This window comes from Fundulus heteroclitus, unplaced genomic scaffold (assembly GCF_011125445.2).
Source record: "Fundulus heteroclitus isolate FHET01 unplaced genomic scaffold, MU-UCD_Fhet_4.1 scaffold_36, whole genome shotgun sequence".
NCBI lineage: Eukaryota > Metazoa > Chordata > Actinopteri > Cyprinodontiformes > Fundulidae > Fundulus > Fundulus heteroclitus.
Window position 1 is genome coordinate 482,941 of NW_023396770.1, and position 13,170 is coordinate 496,110.

The following is a 13,170-nucleotide window of genomic DNA, read 5'->3' on the forward strand; positions in this document are numbered from 1 at the left end:
TCAACGCTCCTCCTGTTGGTCCCAGCCATCATCTGGGTTCTGGGTTTTCTCCGTGAAGACGCCTCTGGTCTCCTCTGAGGTCCACTAACTGGTCCTGCTCCTTTTCAGCTGCTGGTGGACGGGGAGGTCACCACCACGGTGCTGGAAAACCTCTCCCCCCTGACGGAGTACGTGGTGAACGTCTACGCCGTGGTGGAGGAGGTCAGCAGCGAGCCTCTGAAGGGCACCGAGACCACCTGTGAGTGATTCCTTCCTCCTCCTCCTCCTCCTCCTCCTCCTCCTCCTCCCTGACAGATCAGCAGCAGAAGCTCACCATCATCAGGGTTTGACCCGCTCAGGTTTGGCTGCAGCTCGTTAAGGTCGTTACATGCAGACAGGACTTCCTCTGGCCTGTCTGCCAGTCCAGGACCATAAATGATCTCTGGAGGTTCAGGTGGACGTTCTTGTCTTAGTTTAGGATTTATTTCACAGGAACAAAAATACATTTACCTACAGATTTACCTACAGCTGCTCTGGGCAGACCAACCGTCTGCTGCCATTCACACATCCCCACTTTAAGTCCACCTGTTCACAGTAATAGATGACATCACAGTTCAAAACAGATGCACGCCACACTTTTCAGATTCCTGAACCCCTTTACTTCCTGGTGTGTCAGAACATAAACCCAGCTCTGTGTGTTTGGGTCGGCATTGTGTGTCAGGAGGTGTGAATACTTTTGGGAGGCATCCGGTTTCACATCAGAAGTGATTCGGCTGTTCCAGTTGTGGACCGGTCCGCTTGTTGTCGTCTGTTCTGTGGTTCTGCGGGTTTTTTAGCTCCGTGTTCCTGATGATCCAGAACAAAAGAGATCTTAGGATAAATGCTGATCGTGAGTCTAAAATGATTCTGTTTGGTTAATCTAGATGAATTATAATCCCCACACAGTGAAATCAGTGAGTTTCACCTCTAAAAGCAGCTTTCAGTTTCTACCGTCATCCTGATTTTCAGTCTAAGGTTCTGCTGAGCTGCTCTGGGTTCTCTGCTGGATTCTGTTTGAACTCCTGTCTCTGGTTCTGTTCCTGGTTCTGTTCCTCAGTGCCGCTGCCGGCGCCGGCGAACCTGAAGGTGTTTGATGAGACGTCCAGCAGCATGAGGGTGAGCTGGGAGGCGGCGGCCGGAGCGACGGGCTACCTGCTGCTCTACAGATCCATCAACGCCTCCGAGCCTCAGCTGGAGCAGGAGGTAAGGTCCGGCTGCAGGTTCTGGGTCACAATCAGAACCCAGACCCCAGAACCTGGGCCCAGGCTGCAGGTTCTGGGTCACAATCAGAACCCAGAACCCAGAACCTGGGCCCAGGCTGCAGCTCCTGGGTCACAATCAGAACCCAGAACCCAGAACCTGGGCCGAGGCTCCAGGTTCTGGGTCACAATCAGAACCCAGAACCCAGAACCTGGGCCCAGGCTGCAGGTTCTGGGTCACAATCAGAACCCAGAACCCAGAACCTGGGCCCAGGCTGCAGCTCCTGGGTCACAATCAGAACCTCTGGGCCCAGGCTGCAGGTTCTGGGTCACAATCAGAACCCAGAACCCAGAACCTCTGGGCCCAGGCTGCAGGTTCTGGGTTCTGGGTTCTGGACACGACCGGACAGGAGGGACCCGTACATCAATCATGGTCTGGAGATCCAGTCCTCCAGGACCGGTGTCTCTAGCCCAGCAGAACCCTGCCAGCACGCCGCTCGGTTCTGCTGGTACCGGGTCGGCGCCGCACAGGCTGAGGCCCGGTATCAGAAACATACTGGTTGTTTGTTGGATCAGATCCAGACATGAACAACCTCCACAGAACTCCTGCTTTCACTGTTGGGTCCAACTTGCTGCCGAGGTTCTGCCATCCTGGCTGTTTCAGAACCAGAACCCAGACCCAGACTGGTTCTGTAGTCCCGACTCCCCGTCTGAAGACCAGAACTCCTCCTGAAGCGTGACCCAACCCGTCATTTAGTCAGCGCTGAGAGAAAGTTCTGATCCACTGAACAGAACGGCCCGGTTTGGACCAAACAGAACCATTCATCCCTGGAAATGGGTTTCCCCCAGATTCTGGATCCAAACACGGTTCCGACCCGCCCGCTCCTCCCTGGACCACATCTGGACCCGTGCTCGGCGCCGCCCTGCTTTAAAAGGCCCGGCCTCCGGGTCCGGTTGCTGCTTCCAGATGGAGCGGCGCCCAACAGAACCGGGCCGGAACGTATAAAAAGGTGTTGGGTTAATGAGAGCGATGAGCTCATGGTCCGACGTCACCAGCATGAGCAGATGCTTCACGGCCGGACCAGAACCTCCTGCCAGAACCAGCACTGGACCTGCAGGCAGATGTGGGAACATCTGCAGGGCTCACCTGCAGTGATTCTACAGATATAAGCCGTTCCCTGGTTCCTCTGCCACGTCTGGAGAAGAACCGGAACCATCTTCTGGGTTCTGCAGCAAACCGGATCTAACATCAGCTGGAGGCCCTCAGCAGGGTTCCTCAGGTCCGATGTTCTGCAGACCAGGAACCCGGCGTCCCGTTCAGGATTCAGGATCAACGGAGGTGGAACCGCCTGAAGGAGCTCCAGGCCCGGTTCCGTCCTCAGTCGGACTTTCCTGAGAACTCAGAGACTGAATGAGCTGAAGCTCGGTTCTGCTGGGTCCTGGGAGGTTTTCTGGTCCAGATGTTCTGCAGAACCCATTGCCATCAGAGCGTGCGTCTCTTTGTTCTGTGCAGGTCCGTGTGGGAGGAGACGTGACGGAGACCCAGCTGGTGGCGCTGGTACCAAACACCGAGTACGCCGTCACCCTGCTGGCTCTGCATGGAGAGTCCACCAGCGCCGCCCTGGAGGACCGCGGAGTCACCCGTACGTTCCCCCGTTCTACCGCCAGGCCCGGTTCTATGGCCCGGTTCTACCGCCCGGTTCTACCGCCCGATTCTACCGCCCGCTTCTACCGCCCGCTTCTACCGCCCGGTTCTACCGCCCGGGTTCTACCGCCCGATTCTACCGCCCGCTTCTACCGCCCGGTTCTACCGCCCGGTTCTACCGCCCGCTTCTACCGCCCGCTTCTACCGCCCGCTTCTACCGCCCGGTTCTACCGCCCGCTTCTACCGCCCGGTTCTACCGCCCGCTTCTACCGCCAGGCCCCGTTCTATGGCCCGGTTCTACCGCCCGCTTCTACCGCCCGGTTCTACCGCCCGCTTCTACCGCCCGCTTCTACCGCCCGCTTCTACCGCCCGCTTCTACCGCCCGGTTCTACCGCCCGCTTCTACCGCCCGGTTCTACCGCCCGCTTCTACCGCCAGGCCCCGTTCTATGGCCCGGTTCTACCGCCCGCTTCTACCGCCCGCTTCTACCGCCCGCTTCTACCGCCCGCTTCTACCGCCCGGTTCTACCGCCCGCTTCTACCGCCCAGTTCTACCGCCCGGTTCTACCGCCCGCTTCTACCGCCCGGTTCTACCGCCCGGTTCTACCGCCCGATTCTACCGCCCGGTTCTACCGCCCGGTTCTACCGCCCGGTTCTACCGCCCGATTCTACCGCCCGGTTCTACCGCCCGATTCTACCGCCCGGTTCTGCCGCCCGGTTCTACCGCCCGCTTCTACCGCCTGGTTCTACCGCCCGGTTCTACCGCCCGCTTCTACCGCCCGCTTCCAGCTGCACGCTCCTCGTCTGGCCCCGTTCTGAACACGGTGATGGACGGAACCGTCTGAAGGCGGGTTCACGTGGCAGAATTTTCAGCCCGATCTCAGAACATCCTGCCGTGTGCGGTCAGAACGTCGGTACCGCTCGGTGGAACGTCGGGTCCGTTAAGTGGAACGTCGGTACCGCTCAGTGGAACGTCGTACCGCTAGGTGGAACGTCAGGTCCGCTCGGTGGAACATCAGGTCCGCTAGGTGGAACATCAGGTCCGCTAGGTGGAACGTCGTACCGCTAGGTGGAACGTCGGTACAGCTCGTTGGAACGTCGGTACCGCTCAGTGGAACGTCGGGTCCGCTTGGTGGAACGTCGGTACCACTCGGTGGAACATCTGGTCCGCTCGGTGGAACGTCGTACCGCTAGGTGGAACGTCGGGTCCGCTCGGTGGAACGTCGGTACCACTCGGTGGAACATAAGGTCCGCTTGGTGGAACATCAGGTCCGCTAGGTGGAACGTCGGGTCCGCTCGGTGGAACGTCGGTACCGCTCGGTGGAACATCAGGTCTGCTCGGTGAAACGTCGGGTCCGCTCGGTGGAACGTCGGTACCGCTCGGTGGAACATCAGGTCCGCTCGGTGGAACATAAGGTCCGCTTGGTGGAACATCAGGTCTGCTCGGTGGAACGTTGTATTACTCAGTGGAACGTCGTACCGCTCGGTGGAACGTCGGTACCACTCGGTGGAACATAAGGTCCGCTCGGTGGAACGTCGGTACCGCTCGGTGGAACATAAGGTCCGCTTGGTGAAACATCGGGTCCGCTCGGTGGAACGTCGGGTCCGCTAGGTGGAACGTTGTACCGGTAGGTGGAACGTCGGTACCACTCGGTGGAACATCAGGTCCGCTCGGTGGAACGTCGGTACCACTCGGTGGAACATAAGGTCCGCTCGGTGGAACGTCGGGTCCGCTCGGTGGAACGTCGGGTCCGCTCGGTGGAACGTCGTACCGCTCGGTGGAACGTCGGTACCACTCGGTGGAACATCAGGTCCGCTCGGTGGAACGTCGGTACCACTCGGTGGAACATAAGGTCCGCTCGGTGGAACGTCGGTACCGCTCGGTGGAACATAAGGTCCGCTCGGTGGAACGTCGGTACCGCTCGGTGGAACATCAGGTCCGCTTGGTGAAACGTCGGGTCCGCTCGGTGGAACGTCGGTACCGCTCGGTGGAACATCAGGTCCGCTCGGTGGAACATAGCGTCCGCTAGGTGGAACGTCGGGTCCGCTCGGTGGAACATCAGGTCCGCTCGGTGGAACATCAGGTCCGCTAGGTGGAACGTCGTACCGCTAGGTGGAACGTCGGTACAGCTCGTTGGAACGTCGGTACCGCTCAGTGGAACGTTGGGTCCGCTAGGTGGAACGTCGGGTCCGCTTGGTGGAACGTCGGTACCACTCGGTGGAACATCTGGTCCGCTCGGTGGAACGTCGTACCGCTAGGTGGAACGTCGGGTCCGCTCGGTGGAACGTCGGGTCCGCTCGGTGGAACATCAGGTCCGCTCGGTGGAACATCAGGTCCGCTAGGTGGAACGTCGTACCGCTAGGTGGAACGTCGGTACAGCTCGTTGGAACGTCGGTACCGCTCAGTGGAACGTTGGGTCCGCTAGGTGGAACGTCGGGTCCGCTTGGTGGAACGTCGGTACCACTCGGTGGAACATCTGGTCCGCTCGGTGGAACGTCGTACCGCTAGGTGGAACGTCGGGTCCGCTCGGTGGAACGTCGGTACCACTCGGTGGAACATAAGGTCCGCTTGGTGGAACATCAGGTCCGCTAGGTGGAACGTCGGGTCCGCTCGGTGGAACGTCGGTACCGCTCGGTGGAACATCAGGTCCGCTCGGTGGAACATAAGGTCCGCTTGGTGGAACATCAGGTCTGCTCGGTGGAACGTTGTATTACTCAGTGGAACGTCGTACCGCTCGGTGGAACATAAGGTCCGCTCGGTGGAACGTCGGTACCGCTCGGTGGAACGTCGGGTCCGCTAGGTGGAACGTTGTACCGGTAGGTGGAACGTCGGTACCACTCGGTGGAACATCAGGTCCGCTCGGTGGAACGTCGGTACCACTCGGTGGAACATAAGGTCCGCTCGGTGGAACGTCGGGTCCGCTCGGTGGAACGTCGGGTCCGCTCGGTGGAACGTCGTACCGCTAGGTGGAACGTCGGTACCACTCGGTGGAACATAAGGTCCGCTTGGTGAAACGTCGGGTCCTCTCAGTGGAACGTCGTACCGCTAGGTGGAACATCAGGTCCGCTCGGTGGAACGTCGGGTCCGCTCGGTGGAACGTCGGTACCGCTCGGTGGAACATCAGGTCCGCTCGGTGGAACATAGCGTCCGCTCGGTGGAACGTCGGGTCCGCTCGGTGGAACGTCGGGTCCGCTCGGTGGAATGTCGGTACCGCTCGGTGGAATGTCGGTACCGCTCGGTCTAACATCAGGTCCGCTCGGTGGAACGTCGGGTCCGCTCGGTGGAACGTCGGTACCGCTCGGTGGAACATCAGGTCCACTCGGTGGAACATCAGGTCCACTCGGTGGAACATAGCGTACGCTTGGTGGAACGTCGGGGCCGCTCAGTAGAACGTCGTACTCGCCGGTTCTAACTGCCGTCTGCCCCGCTGTCTGCCCTCAGTACCGCTGCCCCCTGCTGGAGAGCTGAGGATCAGCGACGTGACGCACAGCGCCATGAAGCTCACCTGGGACGCCGCACCTGGAGCGGTCCGCAGATACCTGGTCACCTACAAACCCGAGGAGGGAGAGTCCAAAGAGGTAACCGTGGTTCTGATGTGTGGTTCTGATTTCTTTACGTTCCTCGCCAACCCGACCTTCAGGTTTTAACAGTACCGGGTTCCCCAAACGGTAAACTTCTGGGCCCAGAAGAACCTGGTTCCTGGTCCAGAGAGGTGACCTGAGAACAGCCTGGGAGGTAATGGACCGGTCAGAACCTGACCAGAACCACGAGGAGAGGACGTTCCTCTTGACGCCTTGTTGGGTCCAGATTTGTTGGCTGGTTCTCCTGATGTTCTGGACCAGGATGTCTGGTCCGGTTCAGGCTGGTTCTAACCAGATCTTCTCTGTCCTCGTAGATTTCCTCTACGCCTTCCAGAACCTCCTGATGTTCTGGACCTAAAGAACCAGAACTTTTTATTCTGCAGAGCAGTTTTCTCAGATGCTTTGAGTTCCTGCAGATTCTGGTTCTGTTTCCTTTTACGGATCTTTTGGATCGTTCTGTGTCAGGGGAACACGTGCTGCCTCTTTAGGTTCTGTTTGGGTTCTGCTTCAGTTTTCAGACGGTACTGATACCAAAGTCAGAACCAACAATGATGCATTTAATGTGCTAATAGATGTGATAAATGGTTGAATTAAGGAGACCAGGTTCCAGCAGAACCCTGCAGGGTTCTATCAGAACCTCTCGGTCCTGATGACGGTGGAGATCCGGTTCCTCTAAACGGATCAGTCTGTGTCTCCTGCAGGTGGAGGTTAACGGAGACGTCACCACCCTGCAGCTGACCCAGCTCCTCTCCCAGACCGAGTACAACGTGGCCGTCACGCCCATCTACGACGGAGGACCTGCCGACCCGATGCTCGGAACCGCCATCACAGGTCCAGTTCTGGTTCCACTCTCGTTGTTGGTCTGTTCAGCAGAAGTTCTGATGATGCCTGCAGCGTCTCAGCGTGAGGCGGCAGTGATCCAGAACCGGCTGCTTCATCTCTTCCTGTGTGCATGAACAGACGTCGTTCCTGCTCCCAAGAACCTGCGGTTCTCCGAGGTGACCCAGACCTCCTTCAGAGCCACGTGGGAACACGCAGCTCCAGATGTCTACCTCTACCGGCTCGCCTGGACCAAGAAGGGCGAGAACAACTTCATGAACGTAAGTCCAGGAGAAGGCGACGAGCTCCTGCAGCTTTCCTGCTAGACATGTTACCTTCATGTTACCTTCATGTTACCTTCATGTTACCTTCACGTTACCTTCACGTTACCTTCATGTTACCTTCACGTTACCTTCATGTTACCTTCATGTTACCTTCATGTTACCTTCATGTTACCTTCATGTTACCTTCACGTTACCTTCATGTTACCTTCACGTTACCTTCATGTTACCTTCATGTTACCTTCATGTTACCTTCATGTTACCTTCATGTTACCTTCACGTTACCTTCACGTTACCTTCATGTTACCTTCACGTTACCTTCATGTTACCTTCATGTTACCTTCATGTTACCTTCACGTTACCTTCATGTTACCTTCACGTTACCTTCATGTTACCTTCACGTTACCTTCATGTTACCTTCACGTTACCTTCACCTTACCTTCACGTTACCTTCACGTTACCTTCACGTTACCTTCACGTTACCTTCACGTTACCTTCACGTTACCTTCACCTTACCTTCACGTTACCTTCATGTTACCTTCACGTTACCTTCACCTTACCTTCACGTCACCTTCACGTTACCTTCACGTTACCTTCATGTTACCTTCACGTTACCTTCATGTTACCTTCACGTTACCTTCACCTTACCTTCACGTCACCTTCACGTTACCTTCACCTTACCTTCACGTTACCTTCATGTTACCTTCACGTTACCTTCACGTTACCTTCACGTTACCTTCACGTTACCTTCATGTTACCTTCACCTTACCTTCACGTCACCTTCACGTTACCTTCATGTTACCTTCACGTTACCTTCATGTTACCTTCACGTTACCTTTAATGTTACCTTTACGTTACCTTCACGTTACCTTCACGTTACCTTCATGTTACCTTCATGTTACCTTCATGTTACCTTCATGTTACCTTCATGTTACCTTCACGTTACCTTCATGTTACCTTCATGTTACCTTCACGTTACCTTCATGTTACCTTCATGTTACCTTCACGTTACCTTCACGTTACCTTCACGTTACCTTCATGTCACCTTCACGTTACCTTCACGTTACCTTCATGTTACCTTCACGTTACCTTCATGTTACCTTCACGTTACCTTCATGTTACCTTCATGTTACCTTCATGTTACCTTCACGTTACCTTTACGTTACCTTCACGTTACCTTTAATGTTACCTTCATGTTAGCTTCACGTTACCTTCATGTTACCTTCATGTTACCTTCACGTTACCTTCATGTTACCTTCATGTTACCTTCATGTTACCTTCACGTTACCTTCATGTTACCTTCATGTTACCTTCACGTTACCTTCACGTTACCTTCATGTTACCTTCACGTTACCTTCACGTTACCTTCATGTTACCTTCATGTTACCTTCATGTTACCTTCACGTTACCTTCATGTTACCTTCATGCTACCTTCATGTTACCTTCACGTTACCTTCACGTTACCTTCATGCTAACTTCATGTTACCTTCACCTTACCTTCACGTTACCTTCATGTTACCTTCACCTTACCTTCAAGTTACCTTCACGTTACCGTCACGTTACCTTCACGTTACCTTCATGTTACCTTCACGTTACCTTCATGTTACCTTCACGTTACCTTCACGTTACCTTCATGTTCCGTTCAGTTACCTTCACGTTACCTTCATGTTACCTTCACGGTACCTTCACGTTACCATTCATGTTACCTTCACCTTACCAATACCTTCACGTACATTCAATTACCTTCACGTTACCTTCACCTTACCTTCATGTTACCTTCACGTTACCTTCATGTTACCTTCACGTTACCTTCATGTGTTACCTTCCGTTACCTTCATGTTCCTTCACGGTTACCTTCATGTTACCTTCATGCTACCTTCATGTTACCTTCATGTTACCTTCACGTTACTTCATTTACCTTCCATGTTACCTTCACGTTACCTTCATGTTACCTTCACGTTACCTTCATGTTACCGTTCATGCGTTACCTTCATGTTAACCTTCAGGCTACCTTCATGTTCCCTTCATGTTACCTTCAAAAAAAAAAAACGGTACCTTCATGTGTACATTCATGGTACCTTCATTCTACCTCATGTTACCTTCACGTTCCTTCACGTTACCTTCATGTTACCTTCATGTTACCTTTAATGTTACCTTCATGTTAGCTTCACGTTACCTTCACGTTACCTTCATGTTACCTTCACGTTACCTTCACGCTACCTTCATGTTACCTTCACGTTACCTTCATGTTACCTTCACGTTACCTTCACGTTACCTTCACGTTACCGTCATGTTAACTTCACGTTCCTTCATGTTACCTTCACGGTTACCTTCATGCTACCTTCATGTTACCTTCACGTTACCTTCCACGTTACCTTCATGTTACCGTCATGTTACCTCACGTACCTTCACGTTACCTTCATGTTACCTTCACGTTACCTTCACGTTACTCATGTTACCTTCATGTTACCTTACCTTCATGTTACCTTCCATGTTACCTTCACGTTACCTTCATGTACCTTCATGTTACCTTCATGTTACCTTCATGTTACCTTCACAGGTTACCTTCACGTTACCTTCACGTTACCTTTAATGTTACCTTTACGTTACTTCACGTTACCTTCACGTTACCTTCATGTTACCTTCATTTACTCATGTTTCACCTTCACGTTACCTTCATGTTACCTTCATGTTACCTTCATGTTTACCTTCACGTTACCTTCATGTTACTTCATGTTACCTTCACGTTACCTTCATGTTACCTTCATGTTACCTTCACGTTACCTTCATGTTACCTTCATGTTACCTTCATGTCACCTTCACGTTACCTTCATGTTACCTTCATGTTACCTTTCACGTTACCTTCATGTTACCTTCACGTTACCTTCACGTTACCTTCATGCTACATCATGTTACCTTCACGTTACCTTCAATGTTACCTTCACGTTACCTTCACGTTACCTTCATGTTACCTTCACGTTACCTTCATGTTACCTTCACGTTACCTTCATGCTACCTTCATGTTACCTTCACGTTACCTTCACGTTACCTTCATGTTACCTTCATGTTACCTTCACGTTACCTTCACGTTACCTTCATGTTACCTTCACGTTACCTTCACGTTACCTTCACGTTACCTTCATGTTACCTTCATGTTACCTTCATGTTACCTTCACGTTACCTTTACGTTACCTTCACGTTACCTTCACGTTACCTTCACGTTACCTTCATGTTACCTTCATGTTACCTTCATGTTACCTTCACGTTACCTTCATGTTACCTTCATGCTACCTTCATGTTACCTTCACGTTACCTTCACGTTACCTTCATGTCACCTTCACGTTACCTTCACGTTACCTTCACGTTACCTTCATGTTACCTTCACGTTACCTTCAAGTTACCTTCATGTTACCTTCACGTTACCTTCATGTTACCTTCATGCTACCTTCATGTTACCTTCATGCTACCTTCATGTTACCTTCATGTTACCTTCATGTTACCTTCACGTTACCTTCACGTTACCTTCATGTTACCTTCATGTTACCTTCATGTTACCTTCACGTTACCTTCATGCTACCTTCATGTTACCTTCATGTTACCTTCATGTTACCTTCACGTTACCTTCACGTTACCTTCATGTTACCTTCATGTTACCTTCATGTTACCTTCACGTTACCTTCATGTTACCTTCATGCTACCTTCATGTTACCTTCATGTTAGCTTCACGTTACCTTCACGTTACCTTCATGTTACCTTCACGTTACCTTCACGTTACCTTCACGTTACCTTCATGTTACCTTCACGTTACCTTCACGTTACCTTCATGTTACCTTCACGTTACCTTCACGTTACCTTCATGTTACCTTCACGTTACCTTCATGTTACCTTCATGTTACCTTCATGTTACCTTCACGTTACCTTCACGTTACCTTCACGTTACCTTCATGTTACCTTCATGTCACCTTCACGTTACCTTCACGTTACCTTCATGTTACCTTCATGTTACCTTCACGTTACCTTCATGTTACCTTCATGCTACCTTCATGTTACCTTCATGTTACCTTCATGTTACCTTCATGTTACCTTCATGTTACCTTCACGTTACCTTCATGTCACCTTCATGTTACCTTCACGTTACCTTCACGTTACCTTCACGTTACCTTCACGTTACCTTCATGTTACCTTCACGTTACCTTCACGTTACCTTCACGTTACCTTCATGTTACCTTCATGTCACCTTCACGTTACCTTCATGTTACCTTCATGTTACCTTCACGTTACCTTCATGTTACCTTCATGCTACCTTCACATTACCTTCAAGTTACCTTCACGTTACCTTCATGTTACCTTCACGTTACCTTCATGTCACCTTCATGTTACCTTCACGTTACCTTCATGTTACCTTCACGTTAACTTCACGTTACCTTCATGTTACCTTCACGTTACCTTCATGTTACCTTTCACGTTACCTTCATGTTACCTTCACGTTACCTTCATGTTACCTTCACGTTACCTTCACGTTAACTTCACGTTACCTTCAGTTACCTTCATGTTACCTTCACGTTACCTTCAGAGCTCATTTTGGGTTAGGGTCACCATCAGATGGTCCACACAGCAGTGATGGTTCTGTCTGAGGTTCCTCAGCAGCAGATCAGGTCTTCTCCAGCCGGGCCCATTACCTGGTTCTGGCAGCCAGGGGGCGGAGCTACAGGTGAACCTTTAGATCAGGACGTAGAGAACGTCCTGATCTAAAGGCACCGGGGTTCTGGTCATTATGGGCTCTCCTGCAGAGGTTCTGGTTCTGCTTGGTAGATGTTCTGGTCACATCAGGAGGTCTTAGAGGGTTCTGTTCTGTCTCCTGCAGGAAATTCTGACCAATGAAGACACCTCCTACGTTCTGGAGAACCTGGACCCGGACACGGAGTACCTGGTGACGGTGACGGCCATCTATCCCGACGAGTCGGAGAGCGAGGACCTGATGGGAACCGAGCGAACGCGTAAGTGATCCTGCCTCCTCGGAACCGCAGGATTCTCCTAGAACTCTGGGTCTGGGTTGGAGTAACGCTCTTCTTCTCACCGTCTCTTTCTAGTGGCGACAGGTCGACCTGGTAGGTTTGTGTTCACGCTTAGCTGGCCGATCGGACCCGGCCAGACGTCCGTGTCTCAGCATGCTTGTGTGTCTCAGAGCTCCGCGCTGCGTTCACACCACCGCCTCGGTTCCCGGGCCTTAACGGGGGGGGGGGGGGGGGGAACCTGTGGCGCCGTGAAACCAAACGTGAGCGGCTAGAGTCCAGGCTGTGGTGTGAACGCAGCGCGGCGGCGTCTGCCTCCATCATTACCCATAATTCCTCCATCCTGTGTGGGTCCGTCCATCAGCTCACCTGCTCTGTTCCTCACCTGTGTGTCGTCATCATCCTGGTCCACATCACCTTCATGTTGTGGCATGTTGTCCAGTCATCCTGCTGCAGCCATGGAGCTCAGCGGCTGCTGGTCCCCAGGCCCGGCCTCGGCTGGTTCTGTCCACGGTTCTGTCCACGGTTCTGTCCACGCTTCTGTCCACGGTTCTGTCCACGGTTCTGTCCACGGTTCTGTCCACGCTTCTGTCCACGCTTCTGTCCCGGTCCAAAC

General features: G+C 52.8%; 1 protein-coding gene across 8 annotated transcripts in view; it reads left to right on the forward strand.

Annotated features, from left to right (window-relative positions):
- col12a1b (collagen, type XII, alpha 1b) overlaps window positions 1–13,170 on the forward strand; it is a 100,280-nt gene that overhangs the window by 44,068 nt on the left and 43,042 nt on the right. For 6 of the 8 annotated variants that reach the window (XM_036130588.1, XM_036130589.1, XM_036130584.1 and 3 more), the window contains exons 21-28: window positions 109–238; window positions 1,076–1,221; window positions 2,731–2,860; window positions 6,303–6,439; window positions 7,144–7,273; window positions 7,403–7,542; window positions 12,407–12,539; window positions 12,633–12,650. In XM_036130588.1, the coding sequence (XP_035986481.1) occupies window positions 109–238; window positions 1,076–1,221; window positions 2,731–2,860; window positions 6,303–6,439; window positions 7,144–7,273; window positions 7,403–7,542; window positions 12,407–12,539; window positions 12,633–12,650 (964 nt within the window). The remainder of the gene's footprint in view (window positions 1–108; window positions 239–1,075; window positions 1,222–2,730; window positions 2,861–6,302; window positions 6,440–7,143; window positions 7,274–7,402; window positions 7,543–12,406; window positions 12,540–12,632; window positions 12,651–13,170) is intronic. The other 2 variants (XM_036130592.1, XM_036130587.1) reach the window with 1 other exon arrangement.